At 53.6% G+C, this 27,146-nt stretch overlaps 1 protein-coding gene across 2 annotated transcripts; it reads right to left on the bottom strand.

Annotated features, from left to right (window-relative positions):
• Nucleotides 1-2,923: 2,923 nt before the first annotated feature.
• Nucleotides 2,924-26,946, bottom strand: FOSL2 (FOS like 2, AP-1 transcription factor subunit). Of its 2 annotated transcripts, XM_036090273.2 has the most exons (5): nucleotides 25,984-26,946; nucleotides 24,940-25,047; nucleotides 15,401-15,652; nucleotides 10,160-10,267; nucleotides 2,924-7,719 (listed from the first exon to the last, which is right to left on the bottom strand). In XM_036090273.2, exons 3-5 carry the CDS (start codon nucleotides 15,635-15,637, stop codon nucleotides 7,201-7,203), a joined length of 864 nt encoding a protein of 287 aa, XP_035946166.1. In that variant the 5' UTR covers nucleotides 15,638-15,652; nucleotides 24,940-25,047; nucleotides 25,984-26,946; the 3' UTR covers nucleotides 2,924-7,200. The 2 variants fall into 2 exon arrangements, with proteins under 2 accessions (XP_035946166.1, XP_035946165.1); XM_036090272.2 differs by lacking the exon at nucleotides 24,940-25,047 and having other exon boundaries at nucleotides 25,984-26,945.
• Between the last annotated feature and the right edge of the window lie 200 nt (nucleotides 26,947-27,146).

Below are 27,146 nucleotides of genomic sequence, written 5' to 3'. Positions count from 1 at the left end.
GGGGGGGCCCTGGGCCAGCAGGGGCTTGGCTGCTCGTGCACAAATATCTCCTCCATCCTTTAAACACATGGGGCCCAAAGGGAAATTGCACCCTTCCACTTCAAACATGGCACTGGAGCCCAGAGCCCAATGGCTGTCATAGGCAGGGTGCATCAGTCAACTCTCTAACCAAGGTCTATGGGTTTTAACCACTTAGGTTTCCTCCTGATTTTAGCACTTCGTACCTTCTCACATGCCTTCACATACAAGGCGCCATTCAGTAGCCCAAGGCACAAATGCTGCTGAACGTCTTGGAAAATACCGGCTCCAGGAAAAATTCCTTTTCCTTCATGTAGTGGCAGTGCCATGAGCAGAGAAAGCCTGGTGACAAAGTTCTATGTACCTGGGGACTCTATCTAGGTCCAGCAACAGAAGCGAGCCCCAGGAATCTGTCACCAACACATCCTTCCCAGGGGAGAACACTCTACCTAATCCTTGAAACTCCAACTTTGCTGGACGTGTCACCGATAGAGTTTACCGTCAACCCGGCTCACTCAACGGGGTTTGGACCAGGACAGCCTAGATTTAGCAGTGACTGCAAAATTCCCTCACAGACCCTGGTAGGTCTAGGGACCCAATGATGGTGGCCCCTTACTGTTTTTCTCAAAAGAAGGGGCACCTGAGTGGCACAGTCAGTTAAGCATCTGACTCTTGGTTTCGGCTCAGGTCATGATCTTAGGGTCATGAGATCAAGCCCCGTATCGGGCTCCGGCTCAGCACGGAGTCTGCTTGAGACTCTCTCTCCCTCTCCCTCTGCCCCTCCTCCTGCTCTTTCTCTTTCTGTCTCTCAAATAAATAAATCTTTTTAAAAAAATAAAAAGACTGAAAATCTGTCCAGATGTTTTTAAGGCATTTACAGCTGCCCAAAGAGGCTTATGACTCTACCTCCTAAGTGCCTGGCAATCGTCGACCTCTCTAATTGCCATATGGACGAAGAGGTGGAAATTGAAACGAAGCAGATTTCGAAGTGTTAGTGGAAGATGAAAGGTGTTCTAGAAGTGCCTAGGCATGAGAGGCACGTGGAGAGACATGAGCACAGGCTTGTCCGTGGGCGGCATAGTCCCCGAAGCCAACAGAAGCCCACGTGAACATTCCCAGAGATCCTTGACCCTTACACAACTAGGGGACACATCCACCACCCAGGAAATCAGACATCTCATTCTGTGGTGTCTGCTCAGGCAGAAGAGATTCCTAGGAGGCCCCGTGTGGAGACTTCTGAGTGCCCCATCCCCTAATGCCCCAGACCCTCTCAAAAGGGAAAGGAGGAGCTCCCCTAATCCTGCTGGTGTGGGCGCTGTCGTTGGACGGTCGTTGCCCTCCCCTTTGCAGACGAGGAGGAGACGAAGCCTCAGAGCAGTTAAATGGCTTTCTCCCGAACTCAACAGCCACTGCATAGTGGGGGCAGGCTGGGGATTTAGGGCCCTTCTGATTCAGTCCAGTGCTCTTGGATCCTCCAGAGAATGAGGCCTGCACACCGAGCTGGTCCGAAGCAGATTTGCAGTGCCCGGTGCAATTTTAGGGACTAGTTCTCAGCCAGCTGCGCTCCCGAAGGCTCTGGCCCCCATTCCATTTACGCTGCAAGGGAGGATCAGCCCCGAACAGATGTGCCCCCTTTACCCGCAGCAATGGGGTCTGGGCTGACACCTCTCATTCCACACCTAACAGCCTGTGTCTTTTCAGAAAGAAAATCTGAAGATGTGATCGTCCACTTAGATGCACGCCTCGGGTTTTTTTTGTTTTTTTGGAGGCCTTTCCTGCCCGTGATCTCATTTGCTCACCTGGACAATCTTAGCGATACATTTCATTGGTTCTTTGAAGATTCTTGGGTTTCCAGAGCCAAATTGTTCAAACAAAATACCCCTAGGAAGGGACAGGACCTTGAACTTTTATTGGCTCACAGCTTGACAGTAGTTGGCAGCTAGCTGAGAGTCAGGCCCTGAGAAAGAGGGAACAGGACTGGGAGGAGTTAAGGGGGGGGTCAGGAGGACAAGCAGGAGAAAGGAGGGGAAGGAGGGGGGGACAGCTCTATGCCCCAGCCAGTGGCCCGCCTCACCGTTTGCAGAAAGAGGCCATTCTCCGCTTCGCCCACCCACCAGAGAGACCAACTCCACCCCCAAGGCCAAAGGCAGAAAAGTCTAGAAGAAAAAGAGAAACGACAGCAGAGATGGGAAGAAAAAGATGGAATAAACCAACCATCAGAGCCTCTTCAATCTTAATTCATTTTATTCTACAAAAACTACTCAATTGAAAGTGGAAAAGCTAACCAAAAAAAAAAAAGTTTTAATATGTTCTTTCTTCCATAGCAGCAAGCTTTTTCTAACAAGCTTTCTTTAGTGCAAATACTGTAGGCCTATATTACAGTAAAACAACAAAACAAAACAACAACAGAAAACACCACCAGAAATGCTTCAGAGCAGAGCTACTCCTCAATTTTCAAAGCTATACAAAGATTTTTGAGCTCGTGGTCCTGCCTGGAGAGGCCTATTTAGAAACCTTTCCAATGGGACCATTTCACCAATACTTAAAAAAAAAGAGAGAGAAAGAAGAAAAGAAGAAGAAGAAGAAGAAGAAGAAGAAGAAGAAGAAGAAGAAGAAGAAGCAGCAGCAGCAGCAGCAGCAGCAGCAGCAGCTGCTCACAAAGGTAATTCAATTCCCCCGTAGAGCTATGGGAATCTTGTACAACTTATTTGCCTCCAGGATCTTATAGCAGACTTTACTCCACATCATTGACATCTCAAATACAGATGCACAAAGCTTATGCTTTTCCACTATATACCAAAATACGATATATACATCTTTCACTGCAGAAAAGACACCCTGATACCTATTCTTTATACAAAGGCGAATATTTTCTTCCTCGACATCAAGTAACCACAAACTAAAATAAATGGAATAAACTTTTAATCATACAGAGAAAATAATTTTTGAGGAACAGGGCAGGATCTTCCGTTGTGTTTTCTTACAATGTAGACTTTCTCGGCGACCACTGTCCCCAGAGGAATGACCACCCATCTTTAAAAACAGAACCTTTTTTATACAGTTTATACAACACATGTCACAAATCATTTCAGAAACAAAAAAGCATCATTAGCCTAAATTAAAAAAAAAAAATGGAGAGGGAGAGAGGAACTGAGTATTTTAATGCTGTTTCTCTTCAGGCTTGGTACAACACAAAGATGTAAACATTTTAAATAAATAATAAAATAAATGTCGATTTCTTCTCCCCCTCCCCTTCCCATCCCCTGCTCAAAATTTGACCCAGCCTTTCCTGAACACATCAGCATTGGAAAATGAAAGCCCTCTGTTGACGTATGGCCAAAACACTAGAAGCACGAGAAGATGTCAAATTAGTAGTGGGACGACTGAGTTTCCTTTTTAAAAGTTGCAGGAGGCACACTTGGAAATGTACACAGCGCACACACACACACACACACACACACACATACACACACACCCAACCTGTCAATAAATAGTGAGATGCTGGCTTTTAAGATGAATGCCAAGAAGACTCAACAAGCAGAAAGTAGCAAGACCCCTTTACTTAAGTTTTAAAAAGAAAGTTACACACATCACATATCCTATTGGTCCACAAATTCTATAAGGACTCAGGTTACCCCTCCAACCATCTGAGGAGTGCAAAGGAGCACATCACGAGGGAGAGGGAAAAGAAGTTTAGAGGTGGGAGGATACTGTGGGGGATGGGTCTTTGAGGACAAACCTCGGACTGGAGGCAATCTTGCCTCAGATCTTTGAAGGAAGACCTTCTCACCTCCAAGTGCTTTTGTTTATCCATTACGTGGGGGCCTTGAAGAGGGGATACCCTCATCCCTTAGTCTCATCCTAAAGAGGGTATATTTATAAAAGTGCCTAACACGGTGCCTGGCACATAGTAGGGGCTTCTGCCTTTCCTTCTTAAAGGGGCCGTGTGATATCTGATCAGGAAGGAGACCAACCGGAAAGGTAAATGGTGAGATTGCAGGAGCGCTGTTGGTCCATCAAGGGAAGGGGAGAAAAGTAGCACTGAGTCCTCCCTTAGACTTAGAGCCAAGTGGGAGCGGAGAGGAGACTCTCTTCCCCAAAGCCTGAGAAAAGGAAGCAGTGACCTCTGAGGGCTCTTGGCTGAGATGCTTGTGTGACTGGCCACAGTGGAACACCTGGCCTTTCTCACAGGCAGAACAATGATTTCTTTCTGAAAACTTCCCCCGTGAATTCTCCGCTTACAGCTGGCTCCAGCCATTGCCCGAGCTTCACCTGGGATCTCCTCTCTTTCCTGTGTCAGCAGCTGTCCCCGTCCATTCAGCCAGGAAGAGGACTGATCCCAGAGAGGCCAGCCAGGTGGCCGAGAGGACGGGGTGTGGTTCACACTAGCCTGTCAAGGAGTGCCTGCCCTGTGCCGTCCCAGAGCTGCCTGCAGCCCAGCTGGAGTCCACACCAGCTGCCTCATGGCTGGGGACACAGGGGAGGCACAGCGGTTCCCAACCCAAGCACGAAGGCACCCCCACTGCAGCTCTTCCTGTAGCTGGAGCCATGGAGGAGAAAGCAGAAGGCCTGGTGGCTGGTAATTCTGGAACAATGGTGTGTGTGCAGGAACTCAGAGAACAAGGCAGAAGAAGTCAAGGAGGACGTGCTCATGAGTTCGGGGTGAATATTCGGCCTTCCCCAAATAACCTCTGGCTTTGGGGAAGCCAAACCACCTCCTGGAACACAGCCAGAGGGTCCTGAATGGGACAGCTGAGAGGCCTCTAAAGTCCTCCGGGGTGGTGGAGTTTCTGCCTTCTGCTGGTCCCAAAGCCAACACAGCCTGAAATCTGAACTAAAGCCAAACTCTGTCTCAGGAATGTCCAGCCTGGCCCCGAGTCACAGACTGTGGCCTGCCTTGGGATCAGTGCTGTGCAAAGTGGGGCACAAAGGGACGTTTAGAAATAAAACACCAAAGCAGCTTCATTTAAGAAATATATATATATATATATTGCATATATATATATATATATATACACACACATGCAAAAAGAAGCAAAGAGCTCCCAACTGGCCACAAATACCACTTGAGATGATTAAGCCTTTCAGAACTGAGTGCACCCCGGTTTTCTTTGCCCACCTCCTGCTGTTCCTGGCTGACTTCTGTTTCTTCGATTAATCTGAAGCCAGAAACTCAATTGCCTAGTCTAATGAGTGCCCCTCCCAGAACCTCTGGGAAACCGGGAGGGCAGCCTCATAGCCAGGGAATGTGGGAAATAACATTTTAAAAATATTTTTGGACAAAATCCTTTTTCTTTTAATCTCCTCTCTCTGCATGGCCTAGCCTTTCACACGTCACTTCCAGTCAGAGCGGGCTGTGTACTTTAAGCCTCTGGCTGCCCCATTCTGCGCGCTCCCTTCTAGTGCTCGGAGCGGGCTATGGGCAGCAAATAAGGACCAGCGCTCGAGGCCTGGGTGTGTGAGGGGGGCAAGTGAGCGAACGCCTTACAGCTCCTACGCTTGCTCTCTCTCTCTCTCTCTCTTTCTCCCGAGTCTAACTTTGAAATTTAACCCCCACTGGGTTTGATTTAAATAATATCCATCTAATTTTAAATTATCATACAATGATCTCTAGAGCTGAATCACAATAGCAGGGTCTCCCCCAGAGCAGCTAGCCCAGCAGAGGCCAATCCAAGAAGATCAGCCAGAGCTATGCCCTCGGGAGAAAAAGGCTCAGAGGGGTGGGAGGCAGGGAGCCCGCTCAGCTGTGCTTTTGCAGGAGGCCAGAGAACCCCCTCCCTGCTCCCCGCCCCACAGGGGAAGGGGGCACCTCTCCTGCAGTGGGAAGCAACACATCTTATGTCTGATTTCAGCAGCCCCCCAGGAATGACAGGTAAGCCCCAAGCCTTATTAACAACAGCTCCGGGCCACTGGTCCACAGCTGGCTGGCTGGACCCGAGGAGCACTCTGGGGGAAGGAGTATGTAAAAGAGAAAGCGCTCCATCAGGTAGCCGATGACCACAGCAGGTAGAAAGGGCCCGGCAGCTCACTGAGAGGCGAATCCCACTCTGCCTCCCTCTTTCCTCCCCTACCTTTCCATCCACAACAAAAGTGCCTTTTGAGGCTTGGGGAGGGGCCACCTGGCAGCAATCTGGGGAGGGGCCAGGCCCACGCTCATTAAATCTCCGTGGGTGGCGTCACCCTGAGAGCCAGGCTGGGGGAGGGCAGAGCCAGTAGGGACTTGGAGTGATGTGTGGTTCCTAGGGAGGGACGCCTCCCTGGTCTAGAGAGAAGGGTCCAGGGGCAGGATGGCGAGGCAGTAATTATAGGAGACGTCCTGCTCAAGACACCAGGTAAAGGGAAGCTGGCTAGGACACCTGTGTGGCTTGTTGGCACTACTCCTGGCCTGGTAATTAGGCATTTGGCAAACCCAACCTGTGCCCCGGCTGTCTCACTCACACCCTGTCTTCTGGACAAGCCGCTCCTCCAAAAAGTTGTCTCCGAGGATGGAGAGGAAGGGTCCTCCGGGCCTCCCAGTGATGGCAACATCTCCTTGAGAGCTCAGGGAGCCCTGCTGGTGGTCCTGGAGATGGCGGTGGACCGGGGAGTGTCAAGGGAGAGAAGGTTCTGTATTGCACATTGACTGTCCCCTTCCGGACAAGTCAGCCCCAGCAGAAGAGTCAGTCACCTGCTGCCCATCTCCAGAAATGAAGAGCTTTAATATTCAGACCCCCCAGATGAAATGTCATGGCAAATTTGATAAAAACCAAGAGGAAGTGAAATTGACACTGGGGGGAGGAAGGGGCGAATAGAGGGAAGGTGAAACCAAAAGGCACTGAGCATGCTGGGTGGGGCGGGGAAGGACACCATCACTCCAGAGACGTAGCATAACAAGGGACAGGAACGGTCCACACCAGCCGCAGGCTCTTCAGAAGCCAGAGAGATGCCTGAGTCCACCAAACCAAGTTCTCCAAGGCTTTTCAAGAAAGAGGATTTGCTTTGCAAGATGAACGACGGAGGAGGTCCCATGACTTCTAAGAGATGGCTGAAGTCCTCAGCGCCTCACGGCCAAATCCCACCTGGGTGTCCCCAGAGCCGGGCAGCTCTGTGGCAGGGCCCCCCTCTTGCCCTCACGGCCCTGGAGCACTCGAAGGTGCTGGTCCCTGGGAAGGAGGCAGTGACGAGGACCCCCCGGGAGCCGGGTTACAGAGCCAGCAGAGTGGGGGAGTTCAAGGAGTCTGACGACTGGTCCCCACTGCTACTGCTCCGGCGGTGAGCCTTGGAGCAGGACTCGGAGGGTGACGCAGGCGGTTCCTGCTCCAGGACGCTGGGGTAGGTGAAGACGAGGTTCGACGTGCCCGGAGTGATGGCTGGCGTGGAGGTCACCACGATGGGGGTGTGCAGGGGCTCCTCCCCGTAGAAGCCCCCAGCAATGCTGATGGGCTTGATGACAGAGCGCTGGGCCTTGTCTAGCCCGGCCGATGAGGAGGAGGGGCTGTCCTCTTCCAGGGGCTCCTGTTTCACCACCACGGCGCCCGCTCCACCGCCCCCACCACGCAGGGACGGCAGCCCAGAGGCGGGAGGCGATCGGCGCTCCTCGGGGCTGATCTTGCACACAGGCCCGTGGGCCACCAGCATGAACTCCAGCTTTTCCTTCTCCTTCTGCAGCTCGGCGATCTCTTTCTGCAGGCCTGACTTCTCCTCCTCCAGCTCCTCTGTCTCCTGCAGGGGGAAGAGAGGTGTGTGAGGGGCAGGAACCCGCCAGGGGCCTGCTGGAGGGCGGGCGGTTCGAATCCAGGTGAGAAAGGGAAACCCAGAGCTGTGAAAGCAGCGAGCTCACACCCCTGGCCACAGACCCTACCGCTTCTGAAACACCTGGAGGCTCAAGAGGCCTTTTTTTGTCCAAAGCTCCGGATTGAGAAAGGAGGAAAGTCGGCTTGGAGGAAGGATGAATCAATAATTAGCTGGCACGATGGAGGGCTTCCTTTGTGCCCGACACGGCAGGCAATCCTCCAGAAGATTTCTGAAGCAGCTATTTTCAATCAACTCATTTTGCAGATAAGGAAACTGAAGTTCAGAGAGGTTTGGTAATTTGCCCAACGTCACAGAGCAAGCAGGTAGGGTAGACCAGACTTGACCCCAATGTATCCGATTCCAGGGTCCCTATGCTACCATGCCCTGTGCCCTCAGTGCCAGGACTGCCCCCAGCTACCCCGGGGGGGGGTCATAGTGAGGTCTGGAGGGGACGGGAGCACAGCGTGCAGTCCCACCCCTCTCTCCTCCTCATACCCCCTCAACCCCATCAGCCTGCCTTCAGCTGCATCAACACCAGCCGCTCAGCTGCGCACACAAGCTGAGGACAGTGCCGGGCCGGCAGGAAGTTCTCCAGCAGTCCCGGCTAAATCGGCACTGCCCCACTTCCCTTTTTTGCTCTAATTTCTGAAGCATGTGATTCAGGACTCACAGAACCCCTGGAGAACATTCCGTTCAGTCCCCGCGCTTTAGCAGAGGAGGAGCCCGGTGGCCCGCGCAGGGCTGAGGCTGGCAGGGTCCAGGCAAGGAGCTCGGCCCCCTCCTCTGACACAAAGCCAGAGAGAAGCAGCAAACACCCGCAGACGGAGCGGGTGCGAAAGGCGAAAAGGTGTGGTGTCACGGGCCTCCTCCCCACTTTTCCCCTATCAGAGTCCCGTTCGAGAATGAGATGGTACAGGCCAGAGCTTCACGAAGCAGAGAACAGCATATTCCACAGTGAAAAAAAGTTTCCATCTGTCTCAAGGGTCTGACAAACGTCATGAGCTTATGAGAGGTTTCCTGTGGAGGATGTGGCTCAGGGGCCTGGGTGGCTGGGGCGGGTGGGGCGGCAGGGGAGTAGGGTGTGAGGCTTCTGGGGGAGGGAGGGGAGGAAAAGCAGGGGGCCCCGGAGGAGGGGCTATTCTGGGGCTAGCGGTGGGGAGCACCCAGGGTAGACCCAGAGGACTTGGCCCCTTAGCAGGTTAGTGGAGGACTCCACACCATGGAGCGCTGGTCACTAAGGGATCTCTTCACCTAGTGATGGAGAGCGCCCACCTGTCCTCCTGATGCTCTCTCTCTCACACACACACACACACACACACACACACACACACACACACACACCCCTCCACTGGGCATTCCTGCAGCCTACAGGGAATTCACACGTACACGTTCAATCCCCAAGAGTGAGGGCTCCAGGATGGATGAAGGGAAGCTGGGGCAGGTGGATGGCACTGGGAGCATTAAATAAAGTCATGGGATATGCAAGGTAATTGGTGATTTCCAAAGCCGCTCCCTGGCCGGTCACGGTAAGGACTGCCGACAGTCTCCCCGGTCTCATCACTTTGAAAACATTCCACCCGGGACAGTCAGTCCTGGCTTTAGGCTTCCTCCACGCGCCATTCAGCCCATCCTGTAGGGCTAGGCTCCGGAGGGAGTTACGTGATGTTGGTTAGGTCGGGCTTTTGAGAGGGAAGGGCAGGGCCGTGGCCCCCAGGTGTGGGCAATTAGGCAGCAGGGGCGAGTGACTCACAAGGGCAGAGTGAGCTACCAAGGTGACAGCTTCAGGCTCATAGCAGAGGTGGGGAAGCCTTCTGCCCATGAAGGATAGGCGAAAACCCCAAGATAGTCCAAATCAGCTGGCATGTGACCATTTCCATGAGACCCGGAGAGCTTCCAAAGCCCTGCCGAGGTGAAAGGACCCAGCCCTGCCCAAACTAGCTCACTTAAGCTAGCCCGGGCCACTCCTGCTGGTGGTAGGCACGGGGGCAGCTGGAACCTTGGGAAACAGCCCTGAGGGGGCAGGTCTGGGCCTGCGCAGGCTCCCTCTGCCATCCCTCACCCAGGGGCCCCAGAAGGTTTGAGAGTAGGGAACGCGCATGTGCTGAAGGAGAAAGGGTGCTAGGCCCCAGCAGGCTGTTCGGGGCCGTGTCTGGGCCCAGGCTGGTGCCCAAGCCCAGCTCCCGCCCGCCCTCTCCCTTCTTCAGTCAGGGCGATGCTAACCCTCTGTGCTCAAAGGAAGGACCGTTTCTGTCGGCACTGGCTCATCGATGGGCCACTAGTGGACAAGGAGAGGGTGGGAGGCCAGGAGCCCCAGGGCTCTTGCTCTCGCCCACCCGGAAGTGCTCCCACCCCACGCAGAGCTCCTCACCGCCTGCAGCTTCTCCGTCAGCTCCCGGCGGCGGTTTCGGCACTTGGCTGCAGCCAGCTTGTTCCTCTCCCTCCGGATTCGACGTTTCTCCTCTTCTTCAGGGGACAGCTGGAGGCCAAGGTCAAGGATCATGATTAGGTTTGGGTACATGATTCACCAGCTTTGTTTTCTCACTATATTTTAAGAAACCTTCTGAGGGGCACCGGGCTGCCACATCGGTTGAGCATCTGACTCTTGGTTTCGGCTCAGGTCATGATCTCGGGGTCACATCAGGCTCCGCGCTCAGCACGGAGTCCCCTTGGGATTCTTGCTCCCTCTCCCTCTGCCCCTCCCACTCGTGAAAGAAAGAAAGAAAGGAAAGAAAGAAAGAAACCCTCTGGGACTGGGTGTGCGGGGTGGGAGAGAGGCGAGAGGAGGGTGGCCGGGCCCCGCATTCCCGGAGTCTGCGGCTCACTGCTGTGGCCACCAGGGAGGGCACTGAGAACCGAACCCACCCTGGAAGGTGACATCCCATGTTTGAGGGCAGCAGTGTGTCAGGGACTCATCAGCCTAGGCGAGATGGTAGCATTTGTCATGTCAGCTCTGATTCTGTGCCAAGGCCAGAGAGAAGAAGCTGGGGCCACTTCCCCAGAGTCCCCTCATACCAGCCAGGCCTGGCCCCACCCACTTAAACAGCTTCTTCCAAACCCTGGCTAATTACTCCTCCCCACCACTCTGCCAGCTCTGCAAGCCTCATTATCCCCGTTTGGTTAAGTAGCCAGGCCCAGAGTAAGAACCACCCCGGGGGGGAATGTTCTATTGCCAGGGGATAGGCCAAGGATGCCACCCCACTCCCAACTTCCTCTACCAGCCCCAGAGGGCTAGCTGCTCACCATTCAACCTGGAGGACTCGCTAGTGTGCCTGGCACAAGGCTAGGCCGGACGGGACAGGCAAACGGAGAAGGAACCCTCAGGCACATTCAATCCTGCTGCCCACCACATCCATTCATTCAACCAACGAGAAACTTCTTCGAGGTGTCAGGCATGATTTGACGGGTCTGAGATTTATCAGAGAACCAAATGAACAAAAATCCCCCTGCAGAGCTTACAATCTAGCTCCTTATGATGAGGCTGGTTAGGGGCCCATGACTCATGCCCCAGGGCAAGGACGCTGCTCCGCGAAACAGGGCTGACGCTCTGTTTACATGTAGCCCTTCCTGTGACCCCAGGGCCCCTCGCAGGCAGAGGTGACACGAGGCCGTGGGCCAAGGTGGAAAGTAATTCCAAAAGAAAGGCCATCCCATGCTGTTCTCAGACAGTGATGGCATCCCTACTACGTGCCAAGCGCAGTCCTGGGGGCTTAGAAAATTCTATGGGGAATAAGATCTGGGTTCCACCCTCCAGGGACAACATGGGAAAAAAGCCGAAGCCACTTTTGGAGGTGAGAAAAGCTGCCTCATTTCGAGATGCTGCCCCACTGTCAGCCGCCCCGTGAGGGAGGGAGTCACGGCCCCGGCTGGGCCCAGGTCAGAGGCCCCAGGGCTCCCCACAGCCCTGCAGGTCTGTTGCTGTGATGTGCAACACAGAAAAGCAGGTCACAGCATCGGAGAGGACAACTCCACCCCTGCCTACACTGAGGAAGCCCCGTGGCCCCAACCAAGGGGCCAGAGTCCCACATCAGATTCTCCAAACGCTGGCCATGGAAACATGCCCATCAACCGCTCAGACGTGAAGTCTCTCTGAGGCCTCAGGTCCCCTGAGCACAGAGAAGCTCATCACACCTTCTCAACTTTCAAATCCACCCCGCACCCCCACAACAGTCTAGGTGTGTGGCCCACGGGGAGGCAGGAAGCCTGGCAGGCTATAGGGAGACCTACCGGCCTCCTGGTACCTCAGGTCCCTGTCTCCCAGGGCTTGGGCGGAGCTGTGTTCCTGCCGAGGCAGACGCAGGCCTCCTTCACCCCCGGGACATCAGCCCATGCTCCTTCACTGCCTCTGAGACCCCACCTCACTGGGATTAAGAACCAGGCCCAGCTCCCCTCTCCCACCAGCTCCACCCGCCCTGTGTCTCTCGCCCCCTGCAGCAGCCTCCAGGTGGGGCACACAGAGCCCACCCAGCTGGTGACACCCCGGTGAGTCCCCAGGCCCCTGCCAAAGGCCTGCTCTTCGAGTCCCACACTTCGTCCTGGCTCCACCTCTGTCCTCCAGCCCCGTCTTCAGTCCCAGCCTCTGAAATCCTCGGCCTCCCCTGGAGAGCCCAAGGCTCCACGTTCTCTCTTCTGAGAGGTCTAAGGCCGACTGGGAGCAGAACACAGATGGGGCGATTCTGTGTGGCCTTGGACAAATCACTGAACCTTCTGAGCCTCAGATTTCCCCATGTAGAATATGGGATTATTAGGACCTGCCCTGCCCTCCAAAAAGTTTCTGTGATGATCAGATGAGATGCAGTGTGAGAGCCCTTTCTAACCTAGAAAGTGCTAGAAGGAAGAAGATGTAATTCAGAGGTCTCCTTGCTGATGCTTTTTCAGAGCCCTGCAAGAGTCCACAGCCTTGGGTACCATGCTCTGTGTGGGGACTGGCTGCCCAACTGAGGTCATGAGGCCACTTGGCTGAGGCCCTGAATACGTGCTGCTCCTAAACCTGTCTCAACCTGAGCCCAGCCGTTACCAAGAGAGCCTGCTGGGCCCGCTGCAGTCCCGCACTCAGGGCTCACTACTCAAAGGGCTACCAGGGCTCCCCTTGAGGTCCAGACAAGCCCCTCATCCCTCACTGACGAGGGGCAGAAAAGATGCAGAGCTGGTTGCAGTCCATTTCGGCCTCCCTTCCCCTTTGGGGGCTTCCGGACAACTTCTGACCTCCCGATTAGCCTAGAAGTCTCTCCCCTATCTGTAAGATATGGGGCAGCTTGTGGGAGCTGTCAGCAAGGACGTGTGCAGGGGTGGTGACACCAACATGGTTACAACCTGAGTGTGTCAGCACCAGCGCGGACCCACCCACAAGCCACACACCCTCTGCTCCCCGCCTCCTCAGTCGCCACCACTGGCCTCAGAGGGAGCCTCTGGGCAGGCTCTGAGGAGGGCAGTGAGGCACCATGCTGGCTCTGGGGAACAGGCTCATCCTCCTGGGGCAGGTCAGGAAGGCGGAAGTAAGCTTCAGAGGAAGACCCTCGGGCTAGGAACGCAAAGAGCCAAGGTTTGAGGATGCTACTGCCCAGGCTTCCTCCAAGCTGCTGGATGATTGTCTGAATTCCTAACTGACGGGATAAAATGCTCCCGGCTCTCTCCCTCCCTCTCAGAAAAGGAAGGAAATTCTCCAGACAGATTGTCTTAAGGCACGCCTAGGTGGTGTGGTGGGAAAACCACAGGGCTGAAGGTCAGAGGAGGTAGATTCCAGTCCTAGCTCGGCCACTAACTCACGGCGGCGTAACCCTAGACGGGGCCCTTCTCCTTTCTGGACCTCTGTTTCCTCATCTGTAAAATGGGTACAGAGGGGAAACTGGAAAAGCTGGTCTCCAAAGTCCCTTCAGATACAAGCTTCTATATTTGGTGTGAGCTAGGCCCAGAAAAGAATGGCGAGCGTTCAGCACATCTTGCTTTTTGTCCTGCTAGCTCAAGAGTCCCTCACAAAACTGGCTGTCACTTAGAGGTCACTTACATAATGGGGGGGGAGCCAGCTCATCGGTGACCATAAAGCTTGACACCTTGGGCTCCTGAAGGAAGCCTATTTAATAAAGGACAGTACGATCGCTGCTACTGCAATGTTTACAACTACAATTTTGGAAAGCAGCAGCGAGGGGGAGATTGGTCACTCGCTGTAGCAGCAGAAGACCAACAACTGCAAGCAGCAACTATTACGGTGTCCATTACGCTCCATGTCACCCTGCGCTGAGTCCTGCCATTAACAGAACAAACCAGCGTGTAGGGGATGCAAGGCCCAGCTTATCCTCAGAGGAACGAAGATCCTATGAATGCTCCCAGTTCCTCAGAGTAGGGACCCTTGTAATTCTAAGTATCCTGGGGACTGTTGGCACTGGATCCATGATTATCCACAGGGACCACGGGTGAAAGGTCCTTGTATCGGAACATCGTGGACCTGGGATCCCAGAACGAGAGTGGACAGTGGTGGAAATGGAGAGGAGTGACTCTCCAGGCAAATATTTCATTTGAAAAAGGGATCCCACCGCTAAAGTATTTTCCCTTCCCTGGATCCATAGTGACACGGTACTGTAGAAAGAGCACCGTACAGGGAGTCCGGTGAACTGGGTTCTAGTCCAGACTTCCCAGTCTTGCCAAGTAGCCTCAGGCAGGTTTGTCTAAGCTTTGGTTGTATCGCCTGTGAAGGGGGATACATGGGGCACTTCGAAGGCTCATCCCCCCTTTTTATGCATGATTCTGATTTCTCTTTTCGGAATCAGGGGGCCCACCACTACCCTAGCTCACTACTGATAGAGATGACATGCCTTTGAGTACTGGTAGATGGTGTCTAGAGAGCAACGGCCCACACTTTCTCATGTCCCTCCCTGCCAGGTGGACTCCTTCTCAAAGCTGAGCCCTTGGAGGGCAAAAAAAGCCGACATCTGACCTGCCCCCCACCACACATCGTCAGCAGGAGCAGCTGAGCAGACTCGAAAGACCCCAGAGTCACCGTACTTCTGGAACGGGCATTCTAGGTACGTAAAATGGGCTCCTGCTTCAAGCTGGAGGCCTGGGACGCCGAGCAGGAAAGGCAAGTACTGTGGGCCTGGAGGGTGACCCTTCAGGTCTGCTGAGCGTTTCCCCTGCACCAGACACCAGGAGACAATGAAGGGCTAATCCCAAAAACTCCCGGCCAGGGTTTCGTTGGCTGTGTGTCCTGCAGCCCCTCTGCCAAGGATCGGGGAAGGACATCGGTGTAGGCAGGTCCTAACAGTCCTTCCCATCTGCGGCCGCCGCGCCACACACAGTGTGTTTTCCCACACGTGGTCTCATTTGCGAGGCTACAACTCCTGTCCGGCAGGCACCATTATCCCCATTTTGCGCTGAGGAAGCTGAGACTCAGGGATCCTAAGGGACATGAGCAAGATGACAGAGCCAGGCCTGACTCTCAGGCCTCCGGCTCCGCTTCCCATGAGGAAGGGTCATGTGCCCGTGGTCCCGAGCTGCCTCTTCTCCTCAGTGCTCCCAGAACACCGACCCGGCTCCCCAGCAGACCACAGAAAAACACTGTGTGTTACAGGCCCTGAAAGGCACCCATGTGGCTGCCTTACCCTGATCTGAGGCCTACCTGCTCATCTCTCCTCCTGCGGCCCACGGTGGTGCCAATGGTCTTGATCACGCCGGGTCTCGGGAGTGCCATGTGCCCAGGGACCGAGGCCAGGCCCGGCAGGGGGCTGTAGGGGTGCGAGCGGGGGTACGGGTTGGACATGGAGGTGATCACCGTGGGCTGCACCATCCACTGCAGGTCCTGGCTGGTTGTGATGGCGTTGATGGTGGGGATGAAGGCGCTGCCTGAGCCAGGCATATCTACCCGAAATTTCTGCAATGAGGAGAAAAAATCGTATTGAGCCAGTAAGTACGGAGCAGAAGAGGGCGAGCAGAGCCAGGAGGGAAAGCAGAGCCAGTGTTTGGAGGGTGGCCAAGGTCAGAACACTGGGTGGGCTTCCCTGGACATCCAAGAATCAGGGGGATCTTAACTATTCCTGAGGCCCCAGGGCAGATCTGTTCCCCTGAGGTCCTGGGGACTCTGTCCCCAGGTGGCTCGTGAGGACGTGATCATACCGCAAATGACTTCGAGGACAGATGTGGTCCCTAGCCGCTTACACTCAGCAGGCCCTCCCTGCGGCCTTTGGGGCTAGCTATGCCGCATCTGCAGGGCAGCCATCCCCCCCTGGCCTCACGAGCCTCTGGGTCACCTGCCAATTAGCCCCCAGGGTACTGGGGCTTGGGAGCCCTTGAGGAGATTTGCATACCAACAGCTCTGGGGCAACAAAGATCACCAGGAAGCTTATTGTGCCTGCTTTTGTTACTTTCCAAATAGGTGCAGGATGGGGCTATGACCTGATCCAGGGTGAGGCCAGGTCCATGAAAAGGTGCCCTCCGACTCATGGGACTGAAAAGTGGTAGCCTTTGTGGCCAGACTTCCCTTTAAGTCCTCGTCCTCCTCCTGGCCCTTAACCGCCATCTTGCTTGGAGCAGACACACTGCGTCTCTACCTACCTACGTATCTATCTGCGTTCATAGACGTGTCTGTGCGAAACTTTAGTGCTGCTAGCTCAGAGTTTTCTCCCCGTCTCTTAATTTATGCCCAGAGCGTGTTGCAGAACTCTCCGGAACATACTGCAGGAAGCATTCTATTTAAAATATAAGATGATGACAGAGTAGAAACACTAAAATGGGTCATGCTCCTCAGCAGTTGGTCTTGGCCTTTCTTCAGGGCCGGCTACTAGAAAGTGAGAGGAGGAAGAAGGGAGGGACCTCCCTGCCCCCAGGTCCTCCCCTGGCTTCCAGCTTTTTCAGGAGGAAAGCTCCCTGAAGGGAGCCCTCATCCTCAGGTGATTCCCGTTTCCACACAAAGGTTCTGCAAATCCTTTCTTCCCTAACCTGGCGGGTGACATGATGAAAATAATAACGTCACTTACTGAGTACGCACTAAATGACAGTCACCGTGGTAGAGTCTCACCTCAATTGTCTGATTAATTCTCCCTCTGAGGTAAGAACTACCATTATCTCCATTTTAGAGGCAGAAATTTAGGCGCAGAGAGATTGAGTAACTTATCCAAGGCCACCCTGCTCCTAAGCAGGGAGGGGTCAGGATTCAAATGCAGTTCAGCCTGACAAAGAGGACAGGGCTCTCAACCATGGTGCTACATAAGCTTCTGTGCATTGCTTTTTCCTTCCTGGAAACCCAGACCCGGGTGCTGGTACCCACCCCTACTGCCCTCAGAGCATCAGCTCATCCCTGCCCAGAGTCCCTACAGACCATCCCTCTCCCCCAGGAGGCCCCATAGGTCTGACCCCAGATGAAATCTTGCTATCACTAGCATGGGGGTATAGCCTCCCCCCTCTCTTGGCCTGGTCAGACCAAGCAGGAGTAGAAGTATTAGCAGCAAAGCCAGCTGACACCACCCTTGTCTCTGTCCCTGGTGACGGACGACACCTGGGCTCCTGTTGTGAAAATAAAGTGGAGCTTAGAGCACTTCACTGTAACTGAGGGGGCTGGGGCCCCGTCCTTGCTCTTTCCCACTAGCTGCCTGACCCCAGTCTGGGTGGAGGGATGGCTCTGCCTCACTTCCCAGACTGCCCCGGGGCCCCAGGTCAAGGGCGTTCGGGGAAGAAAGCACAACCCAGCACAAGGGATTCTGGGATTCCATGAGGACAGCCACCAGTGCGAGGAATCCTGGGATTCTGTGAAGTTACCGGTGCCATGGATTCTGGAATTCTATGAGAAGAGCTGCCCAGTACAAAGGATCCTGAGTCATCTTGGAAGGCAAAGACAACTCGGCTTTTTATCAGGAGCTGACTCTGTGTGTGTGTGTGTGTGTGTGTGTGTGTGTGTGTGTGTGTGTGTGTGTGTGTGTGTGTGTAGGTAGGTAGGTAGGTAGGTAGGTAGGTAGGTAGGAAGGTGAACAAGGAAGAATCCAGGTGGGAAATGATCTTCAAGGAGAAAAAGTGGACAGCTGAGCTGGGCCTTGAGGAGGCAGAGTATTGAAAGCTCAGGCGTTTGGGTGAGTGTGCAGAAGCACAAAGGCCCAGACAGCTACGCTTCTCTTGGGCTGTTGGATGGGAGGGGGGGAGGCAGCAGGAGGCCTGGATTTGAGGCCTTTGCAGAATCAGGGAGGACTGTTTCCCCATCTTGGAGGGAGAATCCGAACATCAAACTCACCGCACTGTCATGAGGATTAAATAAGTAGCTACTTATAATCACTGGCTATAAAAGCACACCGGTGGTTCTCAACCGTGGCTGCCCATTAGGATATTCTGAGGAGCCTTTTCAAAACACCAACGTCGGAGTCAGCCTCACCATTAGAGTTCTAAAATAATATGTCTGGGGTGGGGTTCTGATAAGGTATTTAAAAAAAAAAAAAAGCCTGAGGAGATTCTAACGTGCAGCCAGGGTTGAGAAACACCGCGCCAAACAAATGGACGGCGGCACCGTCCTCACCATTACTACCACCACCGCCATGATGGTGCCTCATCACCGTGTCTCTGCACTCTGCTGGGGGTGGCTCCAGGAAAAACTGCCAGCTTCCCGCTCCTGGGAAGCACCCAACATTTTTATTCCATTTCTCTCCCCAAGTCAGGTTCTGGGTCTGAAGAACTCCTGAGGCATCCAGCATGAGGGCTGAACGTGACCCTCCACCTCTGTGAGGGAACTGTCAGCTTTTCTTTCAGGAAAGCCTCCGAGAAATTCACTCCTCATCTCAACAAACAAAAGAGCTCCCACTTCAGCCTAGGGGAAGCAGGAAACCTGAAGCACAGCTGGGAGGCTAAGATCCCTTGGGAATAAGTGGATGACTCGCAGCCCCCCGGGGGCCCTCCAGGGCCCTCACTCTGGGTCTCCAGAATGTGCTCCCCGGCCTTCAGCCAGATTCCTTGCAGCAATAGCTGGGTCTAGACAAAACAAGACAGCAGTAAAAACAAGGCACTAGGTAATGACTGCCTCTAAGTGCGTGCACAGCTTGTTTCAGAGGGAGGTAAAGCCATCTGGGTAACACGCTGGTTCTAAACTGCACGGAAAACAAGGTCCTATCCCCAGAGGGGACTAGAGCTGTGCTCAGGAAGGCTTTTGTCTCCTCCAGGAGCCTCTCTGAGACGCTTGCACACGTTTCAAGGAGATCTGCCAGATGTGACTTGTCTCCCCTCCAAAGGTATTATTCAGAAAGCTACCCTGGAGTAGGAGAGAAAAGGTGAGGCGAGGAGCCTCTGGTCCCAGGAGTCAGCCGGGCACTCTTCTTCGCCAACAGACCCAGGAATCGGTCAAATATCATGCTGAGAGGAGTCATGGTTCTCCGTGGAAGGGTTAATACTGAACAGAAGCCAAGATAGGGCTTCTGGGCTGCAGGCCCAAGGGCCGTGTGAGCCCTGCCACAGCACCCGGTGTGTGCTGAGAGGGGGGATAGAGGAGGGAACCCTGGACCTCACTTGAGTTGCCTGGGGCTCTCCAGCGCCTCTGGAAGCTCCTCCTCCAGGGACAGGACGGAAGATGCCGGAGGGCTGGGTGGCATTCCAGCCTGGCAAAGCCTCCAAATGCTTTCTTTGACTGTGTCATCCTGTTGACTTCTGGGTGGGCAAGAATGCCTATAAAAGGACAAACTGGCCCCCACCGACCTCCTGGAGCAGAGTGTGACAAACTTTGGCTGTAAAAGGCCAGATAGTAAATATTTTAGGCTTTGTGGGTCACGTGGTGTCTGTCGCAACTATTCAACCCCACTGTGGACAGAATGTAAACAAACAGGTGTACCTGTGTTCCATGAAACCTTATTTACAAAAATACCTGGGCCGCGCTTCGGTGACCCCCCCCCCTTTTAGAGGACCATTCCCTCTCCTAATGCTCAGGTTGGGGGGAAAGAATAAATAGAGGGAACAAGAAAACAAAACAAAAAACAAAACAAAACAAAGGAGAGAGAGAGAGAGCGCTCTTCCTTTAACTCAGGGAGTCTCACTCACCAGCTTGAATCTCCAGACCAAGAGGCTGAAGTTCAAGCCCTTACAAGCTTTGTTGTGGGTTTGTGGGCATCATAAAGACCCCTCTTTATCCTGAAGCACCCGTATTTAAGGATGCCGTGGGGCTGTTCAGTCCTGTTCCCAGAGTCCATAAGGAAGACAGCTCAGAACACAGCACCCTAGTTACCCAGCTTCGTCAGGTCACAGAGGTCCCTGCAGCCTAGCACTTTCTGATTTGGAAAAATGACCTTCCTGAACTTGACAGCTGGGCCTTGGATTCAGAAATGAGGGTCACAACCATAGTCTTTTGCAGAAGCGTCTAGGAAGTAGGGTTTGGGTTCCCATTTCCTACAGACATGGATGGGGCAGGGCTTGGCCCAGATATTCCTGAGCTGGGCAGAAATGGCATTTGAGATGCACTGAGGGTCAGTGTTCTCAGCCTATCCACTCAGCCAGGCATTCCTCCATCACATTGATTCTCGACTGGGCCCCCAAGCACTCAAGCCATGAACCCCATGAATACCTGTGACCTGTCTCAGCAGGCAGGCAGGTATGACTATGCAAGTCTGGAAATGGACTGGCTTCTCTTAAGAACCTCCCCCCTTTAAAAAAAAAAAAATTATTTATTTGAGAGAGAGCGAGCGAGCACAGGCAGGGGGAGCGGCAGGCAGAGGGAAAGGGAGAAGCAGACTCCCCACTGAGCAGGGAGCCCGATGCGGGGCTCGAGCCCAGGACCCTGGGATCATGACCTGAGCTGAAGGCAGACGCTTAACCGACTGAGCCACCCAGGTGCCCCAAGAACCCCTTTTTAAAAAATTCACAGCATGGGAAAAGAAAAGTTCCAAAATCTCTAGAGACTAACTCAGGGGGAGAGGAGAAAGGACAATTGCTGCTTCAAACACCCCAGAACACCCCGAATGAGGTCCAGCTTGACTCCAATGTTCTCTATTTCTATTAAACTGGGGATATTCTCCAAAGCCTTCTGTATGGAATTCAACCAGTCTTCACAGAGTCTGCACTGGATATCACTTCAGCCTTTCCTATCTGAAGAAAGTCACTTGTGTCACAATGAAAATGATTGCTAATAACTGAGGATTCCCCCAAATTTTACAGTCCACAAACACTCTCTCAGGTGACTGGCCTCCTGTCAGCTTCCTCTCTTTCCCAGGTTCACTTGAAAGAACCACACTCTCCCCCTCGTCCTAACTGCCAGGGTGGAAGCAAAGCAAGGAAGAAAAGAAAAACAGGGGACAGAAAGAAGAAAGTGGTCAGTACCGAGTTACCATCCAGTTTCCCCAGTTTCTTTCCTGCCAGGGCCCTTCCGGCCAGAAACCCCACTCCAAAGCACAGCGGGGGTGGGGTGGATGGGGGTGGGATTCCCACTATTCTGTGAACCCCTTTTGCACTCAGTGGAAGGACATGGCATCTGATCTTCCCTTTAACCACAGCAGGGTGAATGTGGCCAAGTCACCACGAGGGAGAGACGGTGCTGGGCCAGAGAACGCCTGGCTTCCCTCTCTGGCCCAGTGAGTTGGAGGGATAGAGTTACCAAGTGGGGTTGGGAACAGATCTATTCACCCCAACCACACAGCTGCTGTCATGTTGAAATGTGGCCATTAAAAGACACCGCATGCAACATGGATGAGACATGTCCACAAAGTAATGATGCTATTTTTTTTTCCTCTCTCTCAACAAATAGAGCACAAAGCTAGCTTCCTGAATTCTCAAAGCCAGTACCTTTCTTCCTGTTTAACAGAGGAAAAGAAAAATCTCAAGTACGGATGGCAAAAGTGCCTACTCTTGTTGTAGGTGCCTGGTCTTGGTGACCGCTCTCCCGAGCAGACTCTTGAGATGGAGACCAAGATGACTCGGGGTCACACTGTACTTTGGACCCAGCTGGATCACCCAGACCTTCTATGTCAGACTTGATTCCTCATACGTCACATCTTTCGATAACTTCCAAATATCAAAATTCAGCCTCAAAGGACAAAGACTTGTGAGCAGGGAGGGTTTTTGAAAGAATTTGCTGAAGGTGATTCCAAAAGAGGAGTTGTCAAACGTCGAGTCTGAGTAATAGCAGTTAAGTAGTTAGTCTCCTCCAGGAATGATTACAAAAGGCACCACAGTGATTTGGATGTATAAGTTCTGGTGTGTTTGCATCACGATAGACACGAAAAGGGGCGCCTAGGTGGCTCAGTCGGTTAAGCGGTTAAGCGTCTGTCTTCAGCTCAGGTCATGATCCCAGGGTCCTGGGATCGAGCCCCACGTAGGGCTCCCTGCTCAGCGGGGAGCCTGCTTCTCCCTATCCCTCAGCCCCTCCCCCACCGCTCGTGTTCTCTCGCTCTCAAAAAGATAAATCTTTTTTTAAAAAAAACGATAGAAACAAACAAAAACACCCCGAGGCTCCTAACTTGACATTCACCTTGAACAATAAGGCAGGCAGAAATAAAGCAATGGAAATGCACTTGAGTTTGGAGAGGAAAATTCAACCTCCGCTCAGACAATACATGACTGCTACTTCACCCCGTTCACTTTGATGAAAAAGTGACACTGACTTCCACCATCAAGAATCAGTAGAACAGACAAATTCCTGGGATAACATTTCGTTTGATCCTAATCTACAACATCTATAAGATCAAAGACAAAAAAACCCGGGGAGGGGGGAGGGGGGCAGCAAACCCTTAATATACACCTCCCACCTTCCCACAAATTCTGAAGGCCCCCTCCCCAAACAATCCTCAGTGTCCTAATACAAACACATCAAGAAAACAAGCCTTGGGAATTTGAATTCCTGGCACCCTAAAGAACAGACAAACATCAAAATAGGGGAAGAAAAAAAAGCACTCCTTTTTCAACCAGGTTTTATTTAGAACAAATTTTTTTTTAAAAACTGCATTTCAAAGTCAAGCAGTTCCTAGTTAACCGCTGTTAAATATATGGCATTTATCTGTCCCAAATTAAAAAGAAAAAAATCCTAAGAATTCCGAAGACTCACCAAGTTAACAGTGTCTGGGGCTGGAAAAATACCTTCCCCAGACAGTTCTTCTAAGAATGTCCCGTAGGGGGCACTAGAGAGGTGTGATTGGGACTGACTTGGGAATCACAGTCATTTCTGGTAAAAGTTCTTTGATGTGAGGAATGTCCCAGCCTGGTACAGTTGGCAAAAGTTCACTCCGGGGAATTTTGTGTGTGTGTGTGTGTGTGTGTGTGTGTGTGTGCGCACGCATGCATATGTGTGTCTGTCTGTCTGTCTCTTGGGAAAGGGCGGTTGCCGAAGGAGAGCTAGTCTGGTATTCCTTGATTCCAGAAAGGAATTGTCCCTCTTGGTTTATTTTCACAAGTTATCGGAGGAACAGACAAATGGCAGCCTTGGAAAAGTTCTGGGTCTTGTTTTTGTTTTGTTTTTTCATTAAAAGGGGGCCCAGCTGATGAAAACAAGTTATGAAATGACCTGTGTTTGTGCAACTGGCCGATTGCGTAACGCTCAGGGCCTGAAACCGTAATAGTCAGGCAGCCAGGCAGGGCATATATCTGGGAGGTGTTTTCCTAGGAAAGTTAGAAGAGAGAGAAAACAACAACAATAAACAGAAAAGGCCAGGAGGGGGAAGTGTGTGCAACGATTACAGACAAAACAAAATCACCAATGACCAACCTTTTAGATTAAAACTATAACTGGAACAGGAAATATTTTTCATGCTTGGAGTTCCTGCCATATACAAGAAGAGTGGTTTTAACCAAGAGTTATCTGCCCCCCACCCCTCCAAAGTCCCTGGAACTCACGGCCATGTGTTAAAATCAAGCTTTATTAAGCTAGAGAGAAGTTCTGGGTTGAATAGACAGCAACAAACTTATTGGGAATATCAGGCCCCACAAACAAACAGATGAGGAAAATATAATATTCACTGGCCCAAGGGAAAACCAGAGAACCCTCTTTTCTTACACGGACTGGTCCATGGAGACGCCACAAAGGTGGGAGGCCCGGCACTAAATGCCAGGAAAGCCTCCCCTCAAAGGAAGCTGAGAGAAATAAAGTGATTACAAGTTGTATCTGGTATGTAATAAAGTTACCTTGAGCCCAAGAGATCCGGTGGGAGATCGGGTGGGGTCCTAGCGCAGACTTGTGAAGTAACAAAAGCCCCTCAAGTCAGTCCTAAGGACCACAGAACAGCTTTGCTCCAAGTTGGAGAGATGATGGAAAAACCTTCCCCCCACCCACCCCCTCCCCAGGAGTGGACAGGCTGAGAAACTTGTCCAAAGCCGCATTACCTTGCCAATCCCTCTGCTTTGAAAGGCACCTCACTCAAGCTGCAGGGCCAAACAGGCAGGCGTATATGCAAGAAGCCCGTGCACCAGTTATTACTAATTGCAAAATCCTCATGTGTTACAGCATGCTAGGAATTAGCCCACAGCTGCTTTTTGCTTCGGTAATGAGGCCCCATTACACCCTGCTGGACTGAGTTCTCTTCCTTCTTCCTAGCACTGGTTTCCTGTCTGATTTTCTTCCAAAACAGGGAATTGCCTCTGCTCACATCCTGGGCTCAAAGCCCTAGTGACACAGATTATTCAATCGGGGCACTGATGTCCGGTCTGACTTCCCATTCAGGCCCCAGGGTCTGAGCAAAGCCAGGCGGCAAGATTGCCATATTACAGTGATAACTGCCACGAAAACAGCAGCAAAAGGGACAGACAAGATATCAAAAGATCTCTTTCAGATTCAGGGAGGAGGAGAAGGACGTTTTGGCAGCTTGTTGCATTGGAGAGTAAGGGCAAGGGTATAAATGACTCTGACCCCCTTTGCCTAATGATATTTGGATTCAGTTAAAACCACCAACGAGACTGGAAAGCAAACAAAATCACTTTTTGAACAAGATTTAAGGCTCATCACCTTGGGGCTCATTATTAAGGGTACACTGAATGCACCGTCGCCCCGACTAGGTTCTCTGCAGTGGGTGCTTATGGGGGCACCAGGGGAGATAGAGAAAAGCCATTTTGGGGACTCACCAAGTATGGGTGATCACTTTGGAACAAGGTATCCCTCTTCAGATCCCAAAGAGAGCCATTTTTCCATTTTATCTTCTGGCAGGATCCACCCCTCCCGGGGAAGCCCACCCCAGCCCCTCCTGGCTGGCTGGCTTCTAGAGGCCAAGGCTACCGCCTTACCCGGGCAACTCTTGCTGCAGCCAACTTGGCTAGAGACTCCGCAGATCCTGACCGAGATGGGCTTCAGGTTGTAGTGGCCTTCTTTGTTAAGCCAGCTCCCTCTGAAGCCTGGGGGGGTGGGGGTGGGGAGGCCGCTGCAGAGGGCAGACACCCCAGCAGCACCCCACCAGCACCTTTCTGGTATTTATAGAACAGAACGCATGCACAATCCTTCCAGTGCAAACCAGTCCGGCTGCTTTAGAAACAAGTTGTTTTTCCGCTTCCAGAACCACCCAGGAGCCTAAGCAAGGTCTCTTCCTCCCCCCCGCCCCACTTCTCTCTGCAGGCGTCCTTGCCCCAGGTACCCCCCACCCCCAGAACCTCAAGGCGCCCCTTCTGGTGGCAGTACAAGCTCCCTCTCTGACCCTAACAGGAGATGGATGGGCGCAGGGGCACAAAGGCGCAGGCCCCGAGCCTATCAAGGCTGACCTCCTCCTTCCTGACCTTCGCACCTATTCCCAGAGCGACAACCCTCGCCCTCACTCTGGATTACTTGAAAGAGCCCAACCATGTTTCCGAATCCCTAACCTCTTTCAGAAATTAAGACTGATGGAGAGCAGGGGAAGAGAGGGAAAGGGCTCTCCCACAGAAACAGAGTCCTTGGATGTCGGGAGGGGCCAGTGGGTGCAAATATTTTTTTGCCCACCACGGAGAAGTGAGGGGAGAGGAGGGAGGGATTTCTGGGAGAGGAGTTAACAGGCTCCTGAGAAGGGAGGCTGCAATTCCAGGAGCTTGTCTGGGGAAGATGTAGTGTGAGGAAAAGGGTTTGCCGGCTCTTCAAGCCCACTCCCCGGTCCAATTAAAAAAAGAAAGAAAGAAAGAAAGAAAGTGGTGGGGGGAGAAGGGTGGGCAGGACAACACGAAAATCCAAAACTTGCAGTGGTGACCCTGTAGGAATTTTCTCGCCAAGCCAAAAATGGGAAAAGAAAGCAAAAGAGGCAGTGGCGGCGAGAGGAGGGCGGGGGTCCGCCCGCGCCGCCAGGTGCACCCGGGGCCCGCACCTACCTGCTGGCCGCCGCCGCTGGTGTAGGACTCGGCGTGCGCAGGAGAGCCGCTGCTGCCCCGGGACGAGGTGTCAAAGTTCCCGGGATAATCCTGGTACATGATCCGCGGTGGGGGCCCGAGAGGAAACAGGGTGTTTTTCTTCCCCCGCCCTCGCCGCGGCCGCGCACCGGCTGCTGCGCGCTCGCTCCCTGCCGGCCGCGCCTCGGGCTCTAGTCTTCGCTCCCGGGCTTCTCCCCGACGGTGGCGGGTGCGGACGGGAGGCGGCGACAGCCCGGGAACCGTGCCTCCCGAGCGCCTCGCGCTGCACTTCTTTCCTGCTCTCCGAGCGCCGCGGGACCGCCACCCGGTCCCTCCCTCTAAAAGTCCGCGCGTCCCTCGGTCCCTCCCCTGCGCGCGCCCTCCCGCTCCCGCGCGCAGCCGGAGCCCAGCCGGGACAGACCGCCCGATCAAAAACTGGAAATTAAAAAAAGAACAAGAGCCCGGCGGATCGCGCCTGCCAGGTCCGGGGGCCCCCCGATTTCAGACAGGGCAAAAAGAAAAAAAAGGCGGCGAAAAGAAAGGCTGCCCGCCGGGAGAAACTTCTATTTCCTCCTTTTAGAAAAGGAGCTGAGAATAAACTTCCTGTGGCCGACTCGCCGCCGGAGTTTCGGAGCGGCTCGGACACTTGCGGGGAGAAGGCAGCCTGCGCCCGGGCCGCGGGGTTCCAGCCGAGCCGGCGCTGAGAGGGACGCGGTCCCGCTGCCCGTGCCGCCGCTGCGGCGCCCGACTGCACCCCTTCCCCGGCGCCTGCTCCCGGACGGGCCGCGTCGCCCGGCCGCGCCTCTCTCCCTCGCTCCCCGGCCCGCCGAGCGCCGCTCACTTGCTCGTCGCTTCGCTCGGAGCCCCTGCGCTCTGCCCGAGATGAGTCACTACAATGGCACGAGTTCAACTCCACACTCTTTATTCTCCAGCCCCTGTACCATGTGGATTCACTCACGTCAACCCCAGACTCCACCTTGCAAGGGAGGAGCGCGCGGGGAGGCGGGGGGAGGAGGAGGAGGAAGAGGCGCGGGAGGAGGCGGGCGCAGCGCTCCCCTCGGTGCCCCGGCTCCCGGCCGCGCTGACGCCAGCCGCACACCCGGCGCGGCGAAGAAAGGCGGTGGCGGGGCCCGAGCGGACCGCCG

Source organism: Halichoerus grypus, chromosome 10, assembly GCF_964656455.1.
Source record: "Halichoerus grypus chromosome 10, mHalGry1.hap1.1, whole genome shotgun sequence".
NCBI classification, from domain to species: domain Eukaryota; kingdom Metazoa; phylum Chordata; class Mammalia; order Carnivora; family Phocidae; genus Halichoerus; species Halichoerus grypus.
The sequence above is the reverse complement of the archived record's forward strand: the minus strand, read 5'-3'. Positions and strand labels throughout refer to the sequence as shown.

Excerpts from the sequence above, each read along its gene's own strand:
- FOSL2 (XM_036090272.2), bottom strand. The coding sequence starts at position 26,082 with ATGTACCAGGATTATCCCGGGAACTTTGACACCTCGTCCCGGGGCAGC. Across the intron at positions 15,653-25,983 it reads CCAGCGGCGGCGGCCAGCAG|AAATTTCGGGTAGATATGCC; the intron begins GTAGGTGCGGGC and ends TCCTCATTGCAG. Across the intron at positions 7,720-10,159 it reads TGACGGAGAAGCTGCAGGCG|GAGACAGAGGAGCTGGAGGA; the intron begins GTGAGGAGCTCT and ends TTCCCCCTGCAG.